The 18079-nt window shown below is 37.0% G+C and overlaps 1 protein-coding gene across 1 annotated transcript in view; it reads right to left on the bottom strand.

The window, feature by feature from the left end:
- Positions 1–3483: 3483 nt before the first annotated feature.
- Positions 3484–18079, bottom strand: part of ICE1 (interactor of little elongation complex ELL subunit 1) — a 37320-nt gene continuing 22724 nt past the window's right edge. Inside the window, exons 14-20 of the mRNA XM_058176545.1 lie at positions 13445–17722; positions 10754–10922; positions 9572–9732; positions 8964–9154; positions 8258–8364; positions 6442–6540; positions 3484–4475 (exon numbers count right to left, since the gene is read on the bottom strand). Of these exons, the coding sequence (XP_058032528.1) occupies positions 4279–4475; positions 6442–6540; positions 8258–8364; positions 8964–9154; positions 9572–9732; positions 10754–10922; positions 13445–17722 (5202 nt within the window). The 3' untranslated portion in view covers positions 3484–4278. The remainder of the gene's footprint in view (positions 4476–6441; positions 6541–8257; positions 8365–8963; positions 9155–9571; positions 9733–10753; positions 10923–13444; positions 17723–18079) is intronic.

Here is an 18079-nt window from a genome sequence, read left to right as displayed (position 1 = left end):
GGTCTCCAACCTTGGTCCCTTTAAGACTTGTGGACTTCAACCCCCAGAGTTCTTCAGCCAGCAGAGTTGAAGTCCACAAGTCTTAAAGGGACCAATGTTGGAGACCCTCAGGATTTGTCCACCTTAATGTAATTCATTGCCTGAGTCATGGTGGTGCAGTGGTTAGAATGCAGTATTACAGGCTCACTTTGCCGACTGTCAGCAGTTCGATCCTGACTGGCTCAAGTTTGAGTCAGCATTCCATCTAATCCTTAAGTTTACATATTATTGGATGTCTAATTTCTCATGATGTAATTGGACAGATGATTTATCCAAAACCAATCAACTTTTACTTTGAAGTCTCTTTGTTATGCAAACTACAAAGATAAATGCAAGTCAGTTTCCTGATTCCTTCCTCTAAAGGGAATCCTTTTTAACTGAAACATTTTAAATCATAAATTAAATAATAATCTTTGTCTCAGTTGCCTAATTGGGGCCCTGGCATACTGAGGCATGCAGCTAGAAGTCATATTTGGTCATCAAGCGGGAACACCTGTCATTTACATGTAAAGTGATTCTGATGAGATTATTTATTTCTGTATCTATAATGTAGGTGAAATACTACCAAGCTACCTACTTAATCAAATTTATTAAATCAAACAATGTCGGCTGGCGGCCCCCAGGGGAAGGGCCTTCTCTGTGGGGGCTCCCACACTCTGGAACGAGCTTCCCCCAGGTTTACGCCAAATACCTGACCTTCGGACTTTCCGCCGCAAACTGAAGACACACCTTTTTATCCGCGCGGGGCTGGCTTAAATTGAATTTTAAATGTCAAATTTTATTAATTTTAAATGGGGTTTTTTAGTGTATGGTAAATTTTTAAATTTTCAGGCTAATTTAAATAAGTTTTTTAAATTGCATTTAAATTGTATTTTGTATTGTTCGTTTTATTCTGCCTGTACACCGCCCTGAGTCCTTCGGGAGAAGGGCGGTATAAAAATCAAATAAATAAAATAAAATAAAAATAAATAGAAAGCAATGTTTGTACTACAACTGTTGAATTTATTTATTTATTTGCCTATCTTTTTACAAGGTGATTTAAATTACACAATGTCTTTGTACGCACAGATCAAGGAAATATCTAAATCAAAATCCAACCATGGCATCATCACCTGTGGGTTATAATACTTATCATAGCATAATGCTGATTACCTACTTCCTTCTTCCTATTCCAATTACAGGCATTGTACAGAGAGCTTCCCTCTTGCTGACACTTCCCAGGTCCCTTGCATTTTTCCATATTTGTGGCGTTTCCAGGATTTTCTTTACAGTGTGCATCTTTATATTATGTTCTTGACTTTCGCGATTCAGGATTAAGTTGCTTCTTCATTTCTATTTTTCTTTTGAATTCAGTGAGACTGGAAGCTGAAATTCTGTTTCAGAGGTTGTTATTCCATTCAGGCTAAGCCCAAAGAGGGTATGACTCTGGAGCTGATAGAAGCCAGGGAGGGGAATATGCGCGCTGTGAGTTTTGAATTCAAATTCAAAAACTTTATTTGACACACAAGGAATTTGTTTCGGGTGCTGAAGGTCTCAGTGTATATGCAAAGCAACAGAATCATCATCATCAATCATCCCAAGAGAAATGGGAACTAAGAAGGATAAATAATACTACAGCCATACTACATGGGTAAATATACATAGACATTAGAAAGCACTATGAGAATTGAGTGTTCAGCAGAGTGATGTCACGAGGGAAAAAAACTTTGTGTCTAGTTGTTTTGGGCATGCAACAGCCTATAGTGGCATCCCAAGGAGATGAGTTGAAACAGTTTATGTCCAGGATGTGAGGCGTCTGCTCACCCCTCCTTTTGACCCGCGGACTATACAGGTTTTCTATGGAAGGGAGGCTGGTTGCAACTGTTTTTTCTACAGTCTTACAGTTCTATCCGCTGGGAGTCTGTACCTAGCCCATTCGGTTGCTGTTCCAAACGAGACAGAAGTACAAATTACAGACTCAGTAATTCCTCTGTAAAACTCTATCAACAGTTTCTAAGTAACTACCATCACTTGCAAAATCAATCTGTCTCTCCTTTCTGTGATACTGCTATAAACTCCTGCACCTTCTATGGCCCACAGACCATAAATTGTACCCAGTAAGATAATGTAGCTATGCCCTAGCACATCCATTATTGTTGTGTCACTTTTTATGAGATGACTATTGATCCACTGGCATTCATTCATTCATTTTTAGGGAAAACCCATTGATCCATTGGCGTGATTTATTTCTACGTTTGGCTTTACTGGCCACTCCAATTGTCGATGACTCCGAGCGTACCTCACATTTGTAAAGCAGCTTAACAACGTAAGAATATAAAATAAAATCAAAACTGTATCAACGTACATAAAAGTTGTTGCAGAATTAATTGTTCCATTTTACAGTTGCAAAATGCAAAGAACACCTCTTGCCACTTGGTCATATAAAAAATCCGCTGATGGGAAAGAGGAAAAGACAGAATCAAGAGAACTGAATTCAGAGATCAACACACTGGTGATTTTTTTTTTTTTTTTGCCTCCAGATCTCTAGCAGAGCACTTGAATTTCTGCCTTCAGATGAGTGGCAAATCAGTGGGGAATAGAAATAAAAAATTCTCTCTGAGCAGCCAAAGGTTGAAGGGAAGGCAGAAGCAAATCTCTGATGGATGCTCAAAGGTTTACGGGAAGCTTTTTGAAATGTTATGGAAGCAAGCCTGAACAAGGGACTGCTAAAGAGCAAAAACAAAAAAGGAAGGAAAAGAAATGGCTACAAGATGTCATGCTGAGATCACTTGTCATCCATCTCTTTATGCAAACAAAAAATTGCACAAACTCTCTCGGGTAACTTGAAGTCAGGAGCCCTGATGACCACGAAGAGGAGAAGTTTATCTATAGATCTTCTGCCCATTGACTGCCAAGTAGGGAAGGCTGCCACCATTTAAATTCTTAAAAAGAATTTAAAAGTATGAAAACACATTTGAAATGCGTGTTTTGAGCTGAAAGGAGCTGTTCCAATCATACTGGAAGTATTCAAAGTATACCAAAGGTGCTGTAGGCTCAAAACAATTTTGTTTCAAGTTCTACTCAAACTCTTCCACAAAAGAACATTTTCAGGGAAATAGAAACAACCGTTCTTGAACTTGAAGCTCAGAACATTTCAAAATTGAAAGGCTTTGCATAGTTCTAAGAGAAAAATCTATCTTAAAAGAATCCTCACACTTAAGAACTCCTAGTTTTCATAAATACCGTGCTAGATGCTTCAAGTACAATGAAAAGCAAAGATTGAGTAACTCACTATAAATTACTGAAATACTTATTAAGAAAAAAAGATAATACTTTTTTATGTGCAGGTAGAAGAAAATGTTCTCTATTCAAATTTTGACAGTAGTTTTATGATGCTTTGGCAGTTAGGATTAGCAACATTTGGCATGAAAACTGCAGCAAGGAAAGACACAAACCATATTTATTAGAAAAAAAGTGTTTATATTTTTATATATAAATGAAAATAAGTGAAACTTCCTTGAACAGTGCAAGTGTCTTTCTTTCCAATTTCTATATACAGATAATAAAATTCCCAAACTGGAACAACGTGAAATGTGAAACACATTATTTGAATATAACATATGTACAAATTCTCACAGAGAAGTCATCTCAATATTCTATATATAATGTGGATGTTAAATATTACAGGAAACACATTATGCCTCCTTTAAATAATTAAAAGCAGGAGGGCTACCATTAGTTTTTTTTTTTTTAAGTCATGATTTGGTCTAAATTAAGAAATTTACAGTAGAAGCAAATCTATTTTAATGTAGTTAAACTTGAGAGGTACATCACTTCCCATGGCACAAATATCTCTCTTTTGTCCCAGTGTCATTTTCTAATAAGAAAATATGCAATATTTTGAAACACAGGGGATTTACAGAATCCATTTAAAGAAAGAGGTGGGATGAATGTTCACACAATTAGGAACAGCCTTTTTAAAAAAACTTATTCAATTCTCTGAAGTTAGCATGCTTAAACATAATCAATGGACAAACAGACAAACCCAGTTTACTTAAAAAAGATTTGCCGTTTCTCTCCTACGGTAGTATATAAGGACACACTCATCTGCAACATAACCTATTCCAGGCTACATTGGCCAAGCTGCTACGAATACATTTATGCAAGTATTCATACTTTCCGCTGTCCTTCAAAGTCTCTTCTGCTTCAAAGAAACTTCTTTCAGAGGAGCTGCCTCCATTTTCTATTGGAAATCTTATGCTAATGAACAATCTTCTGTTCTTCTGTGCATGTTAGTAGACTATTGACTTCACTTATGCCATGTAGAACAGCAGAGGGAAGGCTGTTGGTGGTTGCTGCTTTCCATGCATGGATGGCCTCCAGGATTTTTGATGGATTGCTAGGTCCCAAATCAAAGAGTGCATATGCGGCTGCTAGCTGGACGCCCCAGGCCACATCTGGAAAAGATGGAAATATAACAATCAAATAGTATCCTTCACCAAAGGGAATTTCAAATCACTGGGGAAATATGCAACTATTAAAATAATATTGATCCTGTTACCAGGTGTTCAAAATAGGACTATCCTATGATTTGTGGGACATTCAAGCCTGATGTGGAATGAGGTGCTTCAGGACAACCTTTTTACTTGTTTACTGTAGAATGGACATCTTGTAATTTGCAAGATCTTCAAGTCCAACTTCTCTTCCAAGAACTGGGTCTCTAATATGCATGCTGGGAATTTAACATGCTGGAAAGAATAGGGCAGGGGTCTCCAACCTTGGTCCCTTTAAGACTTGAGGACTTCAACTCCCAGACTCCCTCAGCCAGCAAAGCTGGTTGAGGAACTCTGGGAGTTCACGTCCACAAGTCTTAAAGGGATCAAGGTTGGAGACCCCTGGAATAGGGAGTTGCACCTTGTTCCAAAAACAGAACTTTGTACACTCTGTGGATATCTCCATAGCATGGGGGTGTATACACACATACACGCAAACATACAAAATACCTGGTATGAAATGAAATCTGGTATGAAATCTTTCACATGAAGCTTCATTTGGGAAGGCAGGGGTATAAAGGACATTATGCTACATCTTCTGTAAGGCTTTGATGACCAGGCTCTTCTCCCAAGCACTGGGAGAAGAGACCATATGATTCGGCGACAGGTTTTTGTTGTTTTTACTGTTTTAAAAGTATTCAGTTTTACAGTTTTATTACGGTTTTTATGTTGTGTATACTTTCAGTTGGGAGCGATTCCCAGTTGGTTGTAAGATGGATGGCTATATAAATGTTTTAAATAGATAAATAAAATTGTCACCAAGAAAGCCAGTAAGGATCCCAAATGGATCGGAATGCATAAAAGTAAACTGGAAATGGTTACTTGTACTTCTAGTAGGAAACTCCATTTGCAAAAACTGAAGTTAAATAAACTAGGGGTCTCCAACCTTGGCTCTTTTAAAACTGGCTGAGGAACTCTGGGAGTTGAAGTCCACAAGTCTTAAAGGGACCAAGGTTGGAGACTCCTGCTCTAAGCCTTCTTCTCTAAGCCAACATTCAATTGTGTTCCCTTTGTTGCTGAATGCTTCCTAATTAAAAACATACCAGTTTCAGCAGATATATTTGGTCTCACTTTGTGTCCTGGGATAACATAACTCAATATGCTTAAACTATCAGTTATTGACTTTAAATCGCCTCTGTGTCAGCATTCCAGAAAAACGCTTTTCAATTAGATTATTTTTGGTTTTCTTTTTTGAGTCCCTCCTTAGTGCCAGAGAGAAACATGGTGGCCTGAACTGTCTTGTCTGGTTGGAGCAAGCTTGTGGGATTGAGTAACACTCTCAAGTAGTCTTCTGGGAATAACTAGCTGTTTGCTGCTGCTGTTGGCTTCACTGTTCTTATTTGCATTTTCACTTTATCTTCTGTCAATTTATTTATTTATCCAGCTTTCCATTTTTCTCCTCCCTACAACATTGTTCCATTTCTTATTTTGCTTAAAGATTTTTTTTTCCATTTCCCCACCCCAATGCCTCCCAGTGTATCAATTTCTCTTTCATTTTCTCTGGTGATCTTTTTCTTGTCTTTTACCAGTTTGAACAGTGTCCTCCCTCCACCAAATTCTATGTAGCTCTTTTTATAATGAACATTTTGTACGTATTCATGTTACAAGTAACAGTGGCATAATTTTCTGAGCAACATTACTGAACAGGAAATAACTAGACAGAAGCCACCTGCCACCCTTGCTGCTTGCATCAGAGGGTAGATGAGAATCTAGCTCCAAGACAGGCTATGCGATTCTTGTGTAGCCCTGCTGTTATATCCCAATCAACTCATTTTCTGATTCTCCTTACTTAAAGAAAAAAATCACTTACCAGGATAGCTGACAGACAATTCATTTTTGCTATCTACAATACAATATTTAGAATTATTACCTTTTTCTTTCGCGTGCTGTAGAAAGACTCCAATAACAGAACTGATATTTTCCACAGCAGGAAAAAATCCTTCTCTCAGACCTATTTGTCCTAGACAACCTACAAAGTGTCAAAAGAAAGAAGTAACTGAGATTTATTTCTCAATTATTTGCTCAACCTGCCTCATAGTTGTACTCCTGTCGGTTGCAGTTGGGGGCTCATGTAACTGAATGGTCCCACATGGTACCATACATGGGGAGATGCTGAAATGGTATTCTGTTAAAAAAAATCCCATTTCCAAGGTTTTTTTCCTTGATAGTTTACAGCTCATAAGTGTTGATGTCTACCAAGGAAAATTGGAGGGAAACAGGTGTGTTAGTTTAATAGTGTGCCAGTTATGCAATATAACACATTGGGGGCCTATTTCTTCCTTTCTTTCTTTTCCTCTCATGACTGACCTGCTTTGCCTTCCTCCTTGGATGTTTTCCTGAGCACATATTTCCTTTTTGGTGCTATGAAAATCAGAGGCAAGAAAGGAGACAAAAAAAAAAAGAAGAAGAAGAAGAAGAAGAAGAATTGGCAGACTGGAGTTCTAGAAATGAGGGGCTTTTTGCACTCAGTTTGCCTTTTTAAAAAAGTGGAACTTTTGTTGGGAAGAAATGGAACATGTATCATGTATCAAATTACAAATGTATCAAACACTGAGAGCATATGCACCAAGACAAATTCCTTGTGTCCAATCACATTTGGCCAATAAATTCTATTCTATTCTATTCTATTCTATTCTATTCTACAGAGGAATTATTGAGTCTGTCATTTGCACCTCTATAACTGTCTGGTTCAGTTCTGCAACCCAACAAGAAAAACACAGACTTCAGAGGATAATTAGAACTGCAGAAAAAATAATTGCTACCAACCTGCCTTCCATTGAGGACCTGTATACTGCACGAATCAAGAAGAAGGCCGTGAAAATATTTGCAGATCCCTCGCATCCTGGACATAAACTGTTTCAACTCCTACCCTCAAGAGCACTGCACACCAGAACAACTAGACACAAGAACAGTTTTTTCCCGAAGGCCATCACTCTGCTAAACAAATAATTCCCTCAACACTGTCAGACTATTTACTGAATCTGCACTACTATTAATCGTTTCATAGTTCCCATCACCAATCTCTTTCCACTTATGACTGTATGACTATAACTTGTTGCTGGCAATCCTTATGATTTATATTGATATATTGATCATCAATTGTGTTGTAAATGTTGTACCTTGATGAAGGTATCTTTTCTTTTATGTACACTGAGAGCATATGCACCAAGACAAATTCCTTGTGTGTCCAATCACACTTGGCCAATAAATTCTATTCTATTCTATTCTATTCTATTCTATTCTATTCTATTCTATTCTATTCTATTCTATTCTATTCTATTCTATTCTATCCGAGCACGCATGCTGAGTTCACTCATCCTGGATATCCCTCTGTTCAATGAGAAAAACTTCTATCATCTTTGCATTATGTGGGGAATGGAAGTGTCAGACTATAAATATATTTTTTGGGTGTGACATGGAGCAATAAGGTGGAGAACGGTGTGACTAAAAAATGGGGGGGGAGGGGAAACTAATATATTCACTCTTTGGAACCTGACCATCCTGTCATTATTAAAGATAGGGAAAAAAAGACTATTAACTCTACTCTTTAATACTAAGAAGCTGTATCAAGGTTATAGAAATCAGCATCGTCTGCAGCTGATTACAATATTTCATCACTTTGCCTAAGGAGGTGTAGATAAAAGGGGAAGAGCCTGATATCTGCAGTGAAAACCTCACATACTCACCAATCAATCGCAGCACAGTGGCAATGATTATATTAGAAGAGGAGGAAATGCTTCCATTGCCATTCCTGTTCTTTATCCAATTATCCATGATTGGCCACAGCTCTTTGCTATGAGAGAAAAAGGAGAATTATAGGCACATTCTTGTCCAAAGCTAGCAGGGCCTGCCAAATTCTTCTGAAAGAGAAAAAGCTTTTGCTTGAGAGAACTTCAACTAATGCTAGCAGGAAACAATAAGCCTTTCCCACCTTAGTTTTTCCTCACTGTCGTTAGGCATCTATTCTCTCCCGTACAGAGCCAAGATGTTAGAAAGCCTCTCTATTCCATTCCCTCCTTTAACCTGCAACCAGTTACACTGGCTGATGTTCACACTGTTTGGGGGAAATAACGGTAGATAGTCTTCCATTGTTAGAATTGGGAAAGAGGAATTGAAGGGATTATCACTTGAGCTCTGGAGTGAATTACTGAGGTACACAATAAAGGGAAGATTCTTCCAAAGCCTTTGTACATCTTGACATCAATAAAAAGGCTGGCATCTTGGCTGCCACAGCTGGACTAGCTGCTTGGCTGCCACAGATGGAAAGATGGCCATGGAGATAAATGAATGGGAATTCCAGGAGTTGAAATCAACACATTTTAAAGCTGCCAAGTTTGAAAACACTGCTCTAGGGTGGTACTGTGTATAGAAATATGAAATTAAACATGATACCTTATGATATTATCATGGGTCCAGCACCACTTTTGATATGAGCATAGGAGGTCAATAGCAAACACATATTGCCATGTATTCTCTTTCAGGTCTTCTCCATATTTTTCACTCAGCTGAAATTCCATTTGTGGACACAACTGTATTGCCCAAAGTAGACTGGAGATCATCATGCTAATATCTACTGGTGCATTCTAAGGGGAAAAAAACAATAAAAATAATGAATTTAGCTTAAATTAAATTTCTATGACAGAAAAATATATGGAAGTACGAATTCTGATCCAGCAGATAAACAATGCTTATGTTTCCTTTGGAAAATATGTAAAAACAACAATAATACAAAAAAAACTGTAAAAGAAGTAAATTAAGTACTATAGAGATAACTGCTTTGGCCAAGATCAAATCTGCATTTCTAACTTAGGGGGATAAGTCCATTCTTTTACTTTTTAGAAACCAGCATTTGAGCAACAGATTATCAAAGAAGTATGCAACATTGCCCTTTGTATCTTAAAAGATAAATCAAATGTGGTTCCGATCTTACATAATCACTAAGAAATCAATGTGGAGTCTGTCCTTTCATTACACACAAAGAAAACATCAAATATTTGTACCTCTTCCCAATTGAGATAGGTTTTCAGGCATTTCAACACATCTCCTTTTGCACGCTGTCTAGCTACTAACTGGATTGCTTTGTTGATCACACTTTCAGAGGAGAACACTTCACTCCATATGTTTGCAATAAACAATATCAACTGGTTAGACCTTGGAAAATCTGGAAGGGAAAAAGAAAAATTAAAGTAAAAGGGGGAAAAATGACTTCCCAATTGAGCAGGGGCAAACCCCTTAATATCAGGAGACTGCAAGTTCTAGACCTCCCTTAGGCATAAAAGCTACCTCACAGGGTTGTTGCTGTGAAGAAAAAAAACTGGGGGAGAAGTACTAGGTACATTTGCCATCTTGGGTTACACATAAAAAGCGGGATAAAAATATTTAATAGTATAATAATCATACAAAAGATGTCTGCCACAAAATGGGGCAGTGCATCCTCTCTCTCGGAGAAATGGTTCTGCTCACATTGTTGCAGCCAGCCATTCCTACCTTCAATGATAATATAAAACTGATAGTTTAAAAGAGAACTGGGTAGCCATTAGCCGTTAGTGCAATGGTTGTGATCTCTAAAGGATTCCAGATCAAACTGTTATTTTTTGGGTGGGGGGGACAAACCCGTTTTATTAAAATCAGGGATAAATTGAGTTAAACTCTGCAACTATTTGAATCCTCTCTCCTATGATCATGAAACATTTTAATAAAGGTCAAAATTCTAGTTCCATCCTTTGCAGTCACCAGCAACTATCCCTATGGCAGTCAAAGCTTAAACATTAAAAAAACAACCTTGCCAAGGCTTGCTCACCCAGACTTAAATAATTAAAATAAATAAAAGCAGGTGCTTCAGTTTCGACCTCTGAATGGCCTCAAGAGTAGCTTCTCATAACAATCCAGCAGAAGAAAAATAGGAAATTATTCCAACCTAATAGTTTGCAATTAGAGCAGGATCACAGACTGTTCCTGCCTGAAAAATATAGTTCAGGGTTGAGAATGTTTTTAGTGAATGCCAGTCAAATGTTCTGAAGCAGTAAACGGAATGTTTGTGAGGGATAAAATTAGAGTGTTATTCACAGGAGTTTTTTAATCTTCTCTCTCTAACTGCAATAGTTATCTAATTGGTTATGCTTCTGAATCTCCTAGATATTTGGTAGTTTATGACAACATATAAATTGCAAGTTATACTATACCTTCCTTAAGTAGAGTGTAGCAGAAGAGACGTGCTTTTTCTAAGTCTCCAAGCTGATGGCATATTCCAACATAGATCCTGCAAAGGGACTGAATATAATTGTGGCCCAAGGATGTCTTCTGCTTTTTCAGCTTATTTAGAATAGTCTGTAAAGCTGGCTCAGCCAAGGACTATAAAAGCAAAACAATATTTGCTTTTGAGTTTCAAAAAGTGTCAACATAATGAGAAAACAAAAGTAAAATGAACAGATGCAACAATGATCCTCAGAACCAGCAATTTATTAATAGAAGAACAAGGAAGAATAGCCTCAATGCTGAGAAGATACAGCTGCTGTAAAGAATTCTTGACAGATGCTACATAAATGTCCCTCTGTGCTCCATAGCATCTTTTCCTCTTTGAATCCAAAAGCACTGCACTGTCCTTTTGTATCTCATTAAATAGAGTACAGAAGAATCTATTGCTTGGACTTTTTTCCCGCCTTTTTACTTAGATCCAGTGTCAACTGAGTGAGAGCTATCTATGATTACCGGTATGTAAGGGTCTTAAATAAGCAGAATTCGCTAGTCCTCTTCTTTTGCTTCTATCAACTACAGTATCATGATTTTCAAATATACCGGTAGGAATTGGTGCTTCCTATTTCCATTTTCTCATGGCACTAAAGATGAAAAAGTATTTTAAATGAAATGGTTCAAAGTTATATTCTGTATATTGTTGGAGGCAACTTTAAAACCCTCCATTTGTGGAAAGACATCATCCATGAAAGTCAGGTGGCACTGAATCCATAAAATATCTGACACTGTACTGTAATTTTCACTATAGTTCTCAAGAACTGCATCCTTTTCTTGGAGTCAGTTTTAGGTCATCAATTATTTCCTTTCAGGAATTGGTTAATAACTCTCTGAAAATTGCTACTTTTAAAAATTCAGTTATCACATTTATAGTACCATTGTAAAACATTTTTTGAACAGTTAATTGACTAAGATATGTTATTTATACAGGGAAGTCTGATAGGTTGAGTTAAGTAGCAGTTCAACAACAGTTGGTTCCTCTCAAGTCAACTGGTGTCCTAGTTCTACTTACAAATTGTGCCACTGTTTGACCCTTTCAAACCTTTACCTGCAGCTCTCAGAAACCATGGCAAACAGCTGAGAAAAGTTGTTTCTTTTTGGGAAATCAGAGCGAGATTTCCCAAAAAGGGGAAAAAAATTTGGGCAAACCTTGATTCAAGCTCAAGATCAATGCATGTAAAAATACCCAAGCCCTCAAAATGATACCCAGAAGTTTGGCCACACCTACCTAGAGGGCTATTATTGTATCATCTCCTATTCCCACTATGATCTTTAGCTTCTAATTCTTTTTTTTATATCCAATCTTTGACAATAAAAATTTAGCCCTTTCTGGATGATTTGGCTCGAATCTTATGCAATTTGTGCTGGACATGAGTGGGATATATAAATAATGGATGGAAAAAGAGAGATAGTTCTGGGGAAGGCCACATCTTAGTAGTATTGTATAAATATTATATGGAAAAGATTGATTGATTGATATTTCACACTTCTTAACCATCCATCCATCTTCCTCGGAGAGGGGCTCTGGATGATTCATTGCCAAACATTATCAGTTAGAAGTGATTTCTGCTTGGCGGATTGGAAAGTCACTGCTTTTCAGAAAAGACCAAGCTAGATTACAGTTCTGAAGAAGCTTCTTGGATAAGAAGCGAAATGTCTTCAAGGAAAAACAAAGAAAATCCAGCTGTCTCTTAGAAAAAAGCACCTTTGGGATTATCTAGAAAACCTTTCACATATGCCTAATCACCCAATTGTAATCCTGCCACCTAAATAATATGGAATTCATGCAAAATACATTCTAAAGATCTATATAGCAGCAAAAATTAAAAGTTAAACTAAGCAAATTAAGATCTTTAAAACAGTAACCCGCACCAAGGTACTTGACCTTTAGATTACCCAGTAGATCTCAAACAATAGGACAGGCCAACCTTTGATGTACGTGATATTGCAAAAAGGATGACAAATATTCAAAGGAGGGATAGGGATTTTTAAGCAAAGCACTTCCTTTCTCTAACTGAAATTTACATGGATGGAAAGCTGCTCTGCATAGCACTCTTTAATGCACATTGGATTTATGGGGACATTTATCACTTCACTTCCAAGGAAGCATCGCTATTTCATTTTATAGTACTTAAAAAGGTAAGTGATAATTTAATGCTAATCTTGGGATTAGGACCTCAACCCACAGATTCTCTGTGATAGTAATAAGAGAAGGAGAAATGATGGTTTAGGCAAAACTCCTAAACATCTATGTCTATGGAGATTCTCAATCATCCAGGTCATGGTTGTCCCAAAGATGCTTTATCAAAAGGCAACTGGACTTTTTCCTTGAAGATGTTTCGCTTTTCATCTGAGAAGCTTTCTCGAAGAAACATCTTCAAAGAAAAACAAAGTCCAGTTGCCTTTTGAAAAAGCACCTTTGGGACCTAAATACTTATTCATGGTAGCTATGACTGATTTTAAAAAATCTCCGTATCATTCACTGAAGCAATACTTATCTTTAGACAATTAGACATCAATGATACATCATCAAAACAGCTCTTAAATGCCTCTTCTAAATATTATTCCAGAAAGTTTTTTTTTCACTATTTTTTTTAATAAATGAAATCATGTATAAAGCTGACCTTCTTTTCAACAGCAAATTCATAAACAACTTCTTTCTCTTCATCTCTCATTATTGGAACCTTTGATGTATTACCAACAAGAACACGGCTACGAATAACAGGCATTAGGTCAAAACAAGCTTCAGAAACTTTTTCCAATGCTACAGTCACAGCCAACGTATCACGATCCTCTGTTTTCTCCATTTCCAAAAGTGATTCTGAATCACAGTCATCTGTTGACTTAGTAGCATTCCCATTGTCTGGAGAGTCATCATCAGGAATGCACTGTAGGTCACCATCGGAGTGCTCTTCTGAGCAGGGGTTCAGTGTTGATGATCTGCTGCTCTCTAAACATGGTCTTTTGACGTCCTTTGACACAGTCGCAGATGGCAACTTCCTTTTCCCAGTCTCAGTCACATTGGAGAGCAGCTTCTCTGAATCAGATTTAAATCTGATCCTTGTTTTCACAAAAGCAGTTGATGGGGAAGCAATTGCTTTAAAGCCACTGATTTGATGGCTACCCTTCCCATCTAGAGAAGATGACCTATTAAACTGAATGTTACCTTTCAGGATATTGAGTGTTCTTGCCCGAGCAGATAATTCTGGATACATACTGTCCAAAATTTTCACTGAGTTTTCCTGAGGCACAGGTGGAACAGAATTGCTAGATGTACATGAAGGCAGTCTACCTGGAACAGGAAGGGCATGTTTAGGAGTGTTGGAACAAAACTGAAGAGGGGATGATAAACTTCTCTGACCTATTGACATTTCAGAGGGTGATAAAGTGGAAGGTGATGATGATGAAGAAGACTTGTGTTTGGGATCTCTTGATGTTAGAGGAGGAAGTGGGGTTTTATGTAAAGGAGAAATCAATTCATCAAGTGGAGATGGTAAGGAAGATTGGCTTGAAATTGATGCTACAGGGGAACTGTGCTGAACAGCTCTTGGAGGGGTAGCTAGCAAAGGTGGAAGTAATGGAGGTAATGGTGGACCCATCTCTTGCATAATTTTTGTTAAAGTTTTTGGATAATACGTAGTTTGTGTAGAAATATCTACATTGGCTAGAATGGTTTCAACCGGTAGGATAGGCTGATTTTTCTTTTTTCTCTTATAGATAGATATGGTCTGGAGATGGGTATCATCAGTATCATTAATCTCTTCTTGTGCTTTAATTATGACAAGGTCCGAAGAGCTGAATGTTTGTTCTACTCTGTTCTTTGCAGAAGGAACCGGTGGTTCCAATTTTTCTGAAAGCACTTTTTGTAATTTATTATTAGAATTGGGAGACTCAGAGATAGGTGATATGGATGTCCTGTTGGTCTTAGATGCAATGCTTCCTTTATTTATAGCATGACTCTTGTTATGGGATATATCACTGCCATCATCATGACAAACTATGATGTAACTTTGGTCTATATCTGAGCTGGATTCTGAAGTGGAAACGCTCCTTTTTAATTCCACCTTGGATTTTTCTACATGAAAGTCAGAATGGACTTCCCTATCAACAGGGTATTTTGTATGCAGTACAGCTGTATCATCATTAACATCTAGATCATTCATAGAGGACTTCCCAGAGATCGTTTTCTTGTTAGATAAATCCTGACTTGGCAATAAAGTAATTGTTGGAACATTTTCTTCCATTTGCTTTTCTTCTAACTTTTCTATTGCAGACGAGACTTCTATTTTTAAGGTTGTATTCTCATTAGTGCAGGGCCATACTGCTGCATATGAATGTTCCCATGCATTTTCAATCACTTCATTTACAGAGAAGTCAGTGTTACCCACTTCAGCTTTTTTATCTTTTGAGCATTCCTTTATTGTGACCACAGACAACATCTCATGTCTGACACCATCTGAAGAAGTTGTACTGGGTGGAAGACTAGCTTCACTGTTTTTGATTGAACAAGGTATATCTCTGGACACTGCACATCCTGGATATGTTTTTGTGCAATTCACTTTTCTTAACAGATAAAATTCTTCTTCTGATGAATCTGAGACAGAGGACTTCCCCACTGAAACAGAATTTTCTAACATACTTACTTCATCTATTCCCCTAGACCTTATTTCAGTACTCAATAAAGTATCTGTGTCCTTAGCTGTTTTTTCACTGATATTTTTTACAGTATCATTTCTTGACTGCATGTCTATATTTTTATCCCTGGGAATAAGAAGTTCCATATGATTCAGCAGCAATTTGTTTTCTGTAGAAGTATCTACGCTGTTAATATTGTTTGGACAATATCCATCAGAGGACAGCATTTCAGAGTTGTCTTTACTGTAACTTTTAAGAGTGACTGATGCCTGGGACTTGTTGAAAATGCCACCATTTTTATCTTGTTCAAAATCCATTTTATCTTTCTTATTACTAGGATTCTGGTAATCCCAGTTTATATCTCTCAAATTCAACTTATCTCCCTCTGATTCAATAGTTTTTGACTTTTTATTCTTCCAATTTTCCTCAGAATTATGTGGATCAATGTGATCAGCATTTTCCTTATCAGGAGACGGAAAAGCAACATTCATAGATTCTATATTTGCCTCAGAATCACCTGTCATAATAATAGACAAGGCTGATTCAATTTCTCCATTTATTCTCTGTGATGTATTTTGCATCGGTTGAATTGTATCATTGCTCACGTTCTGTCCTGAAGCTACTTCATTTGAAGCAGAAGAAGAATAATTCAGCCCTTTTTCTTCCATGGCATACTTTTTTGTATCAGGTAGTTCATTTATAATCATTGAGCTATTTTTTTCAATTTGTGAATGCCCATGCATCAAACTAGGTGAATCTTTTTCACTTAATACTACTTTAAGGGATTGTATAATTCCCACTTCAGTAAGTTTCCTTGATTCATATTTTAGCTCCATAAGCCTTTTTCTTAGCGGATTTAAGACTTCCATGTAACTGTTTAAACTACTCCCAATGCTTTCTACTTTGGACATGTTCTTGGGTGTAATGTTTGCATTTTCAATTTGTCCCATTTGAGAAGCACATTCAGTGACATTGTGTACTTCAAGGGATACTTGACTTGCTTCAGTAAATCCCCCAGATTTCAACAAAGAGTCTTCAGCAGTGTATGCTTGGGTTGGTAACTTGTTGGTACTGCTTTTGCAAGTTAACTCCTCTTGTATTGATTTAATATAATTTTTTTCATCAAGTAACCATTCTAATTGTAGATTCTCCTTTGGTGTATCTTCTAACTTTGTTCCCTCAGAAACTCCATCAGACACATTTTTTCTGGACCTATCATTCATGGCCTCAATTATTTCGCCGCCATGATATGATTGCTTCAAATCCTCAATTAATGTTACAATATCTGAATTTGATCTCAATACATCAACTTGCTCATTCTTTCCATTTATCTTGCTTCCATTTTGTTGGTTGCCTATCTCCACTACAGAATGAGGTTTGTTAGATGCTTCCAAAGAATTAATATCTTTTTCAATAGATTCCATACATGTTATGCTGGCGCCTGGTTGCTCAATTCTTTCACTAATATTTGTTTCAGAAAGGAATTCACAATTACTGACATTTTCCCCCCCCTCTATTAATGGTTCATTATTTCTTTCAGCTGCTGCATTTTGTCCTTTTACTGTTATATGTTCAACGTGCTTTTCAAAAAGAAGACTTGCTTTTCCTGAGTAAGATTCTGTCTGGGGATCCTCAAAAACACTTTCTATCACTCTTTCTTCTTTATCATTAGAAGGATCCTTCACATTTTTAGAAGTCACAGGTGTGTTTTCAGCAGTTGAAATAGGTTCTTTGGTTTGCTGTTCTTCACTGCCTTTGAGTCCTTGACCCCAGTCATCTTCTTTTGTTTCAATTAACCTTTTCTCTTCCTCCTGTTGAATGAAATCAGTCTCTTCCAGCACATGTCCAATGAAGATTCGCCCTTTTGTTTCTATTTTGCTAATCATATTTTCACTTAGTTTCTCTGTACTGGGAGATATTGCTTCAAGGGCTTTGTGTATTTGTTCAAAGTCAGAATCTTCTTTTAGGTGTTTTTCTTCAGTCTTTGATTTAGTATTGTTCCCATGAAGGTAATCTGATGTTCTGAGCATAGAGTCAGATGACAGCACCGATTCTTCATTTTCTAATTTTTTTGATCTTTCATGTGATTCCTGTAGATGAGTCTTTACACTGCTGTTTTTTAAAACTTGTGAGCAAAATTCTGCCAAATGCAAAGTTTTAGATGCTGGTTTGTCCTCATCATATTCTTCTATAATATTTTCAAGTGTTTGTGCATTCTGCTCCATTTCATCATCACTGGAATCTGTGATGTCTCCAAATAAAGTGTCCTTAAAAGAGAAAAATGTAAATATTAATGTACTAATTAATAATATACATAGTTATTGCAAAACATAGCCTGAAAAATATATTGCTTAAATATCAGAAATGCTTAGAAATATTCTGGGCTGATATGGCACTGAAACAGGCTTATTTCATCTGGAATATTGTGTCCAAAATACTTTAAATCATTTCTGATGAACAACATTTTATTTTGGAAAGTATCTGCCTCCAGAATAACATAATATGGAAGAATTTCAGCAGAGTCCATAGAGAAAAGGAACATTCTCGAGTTCTCTGGAACAATCTGGTCACATATCAACAAATTTTGTTTGGATAGTTGCAAATGTTATAACTGAAATATATTT

Source organism: Ahaetulla prasina, chromosome 3 (assembly GCF_028640845.1).
Source record: "Ahaetulla prasina isolate Xishuangbanna chromosome 3, ASM2864084v1, whole genome shotgun sequence".
Taxonomy (NCBI): domain Eukaryota; kingdom Metazoa; phylum Chordata; class Lepidosauria; order Squamata; family Colubridae; genus Ahaetulla; species Ahaetulla prasina.
The sequence above is the reverse complement of the archived record's forward strand: the minus strand, read 5'-3'. Positions and strand labels throughout refer to the sequence as shown.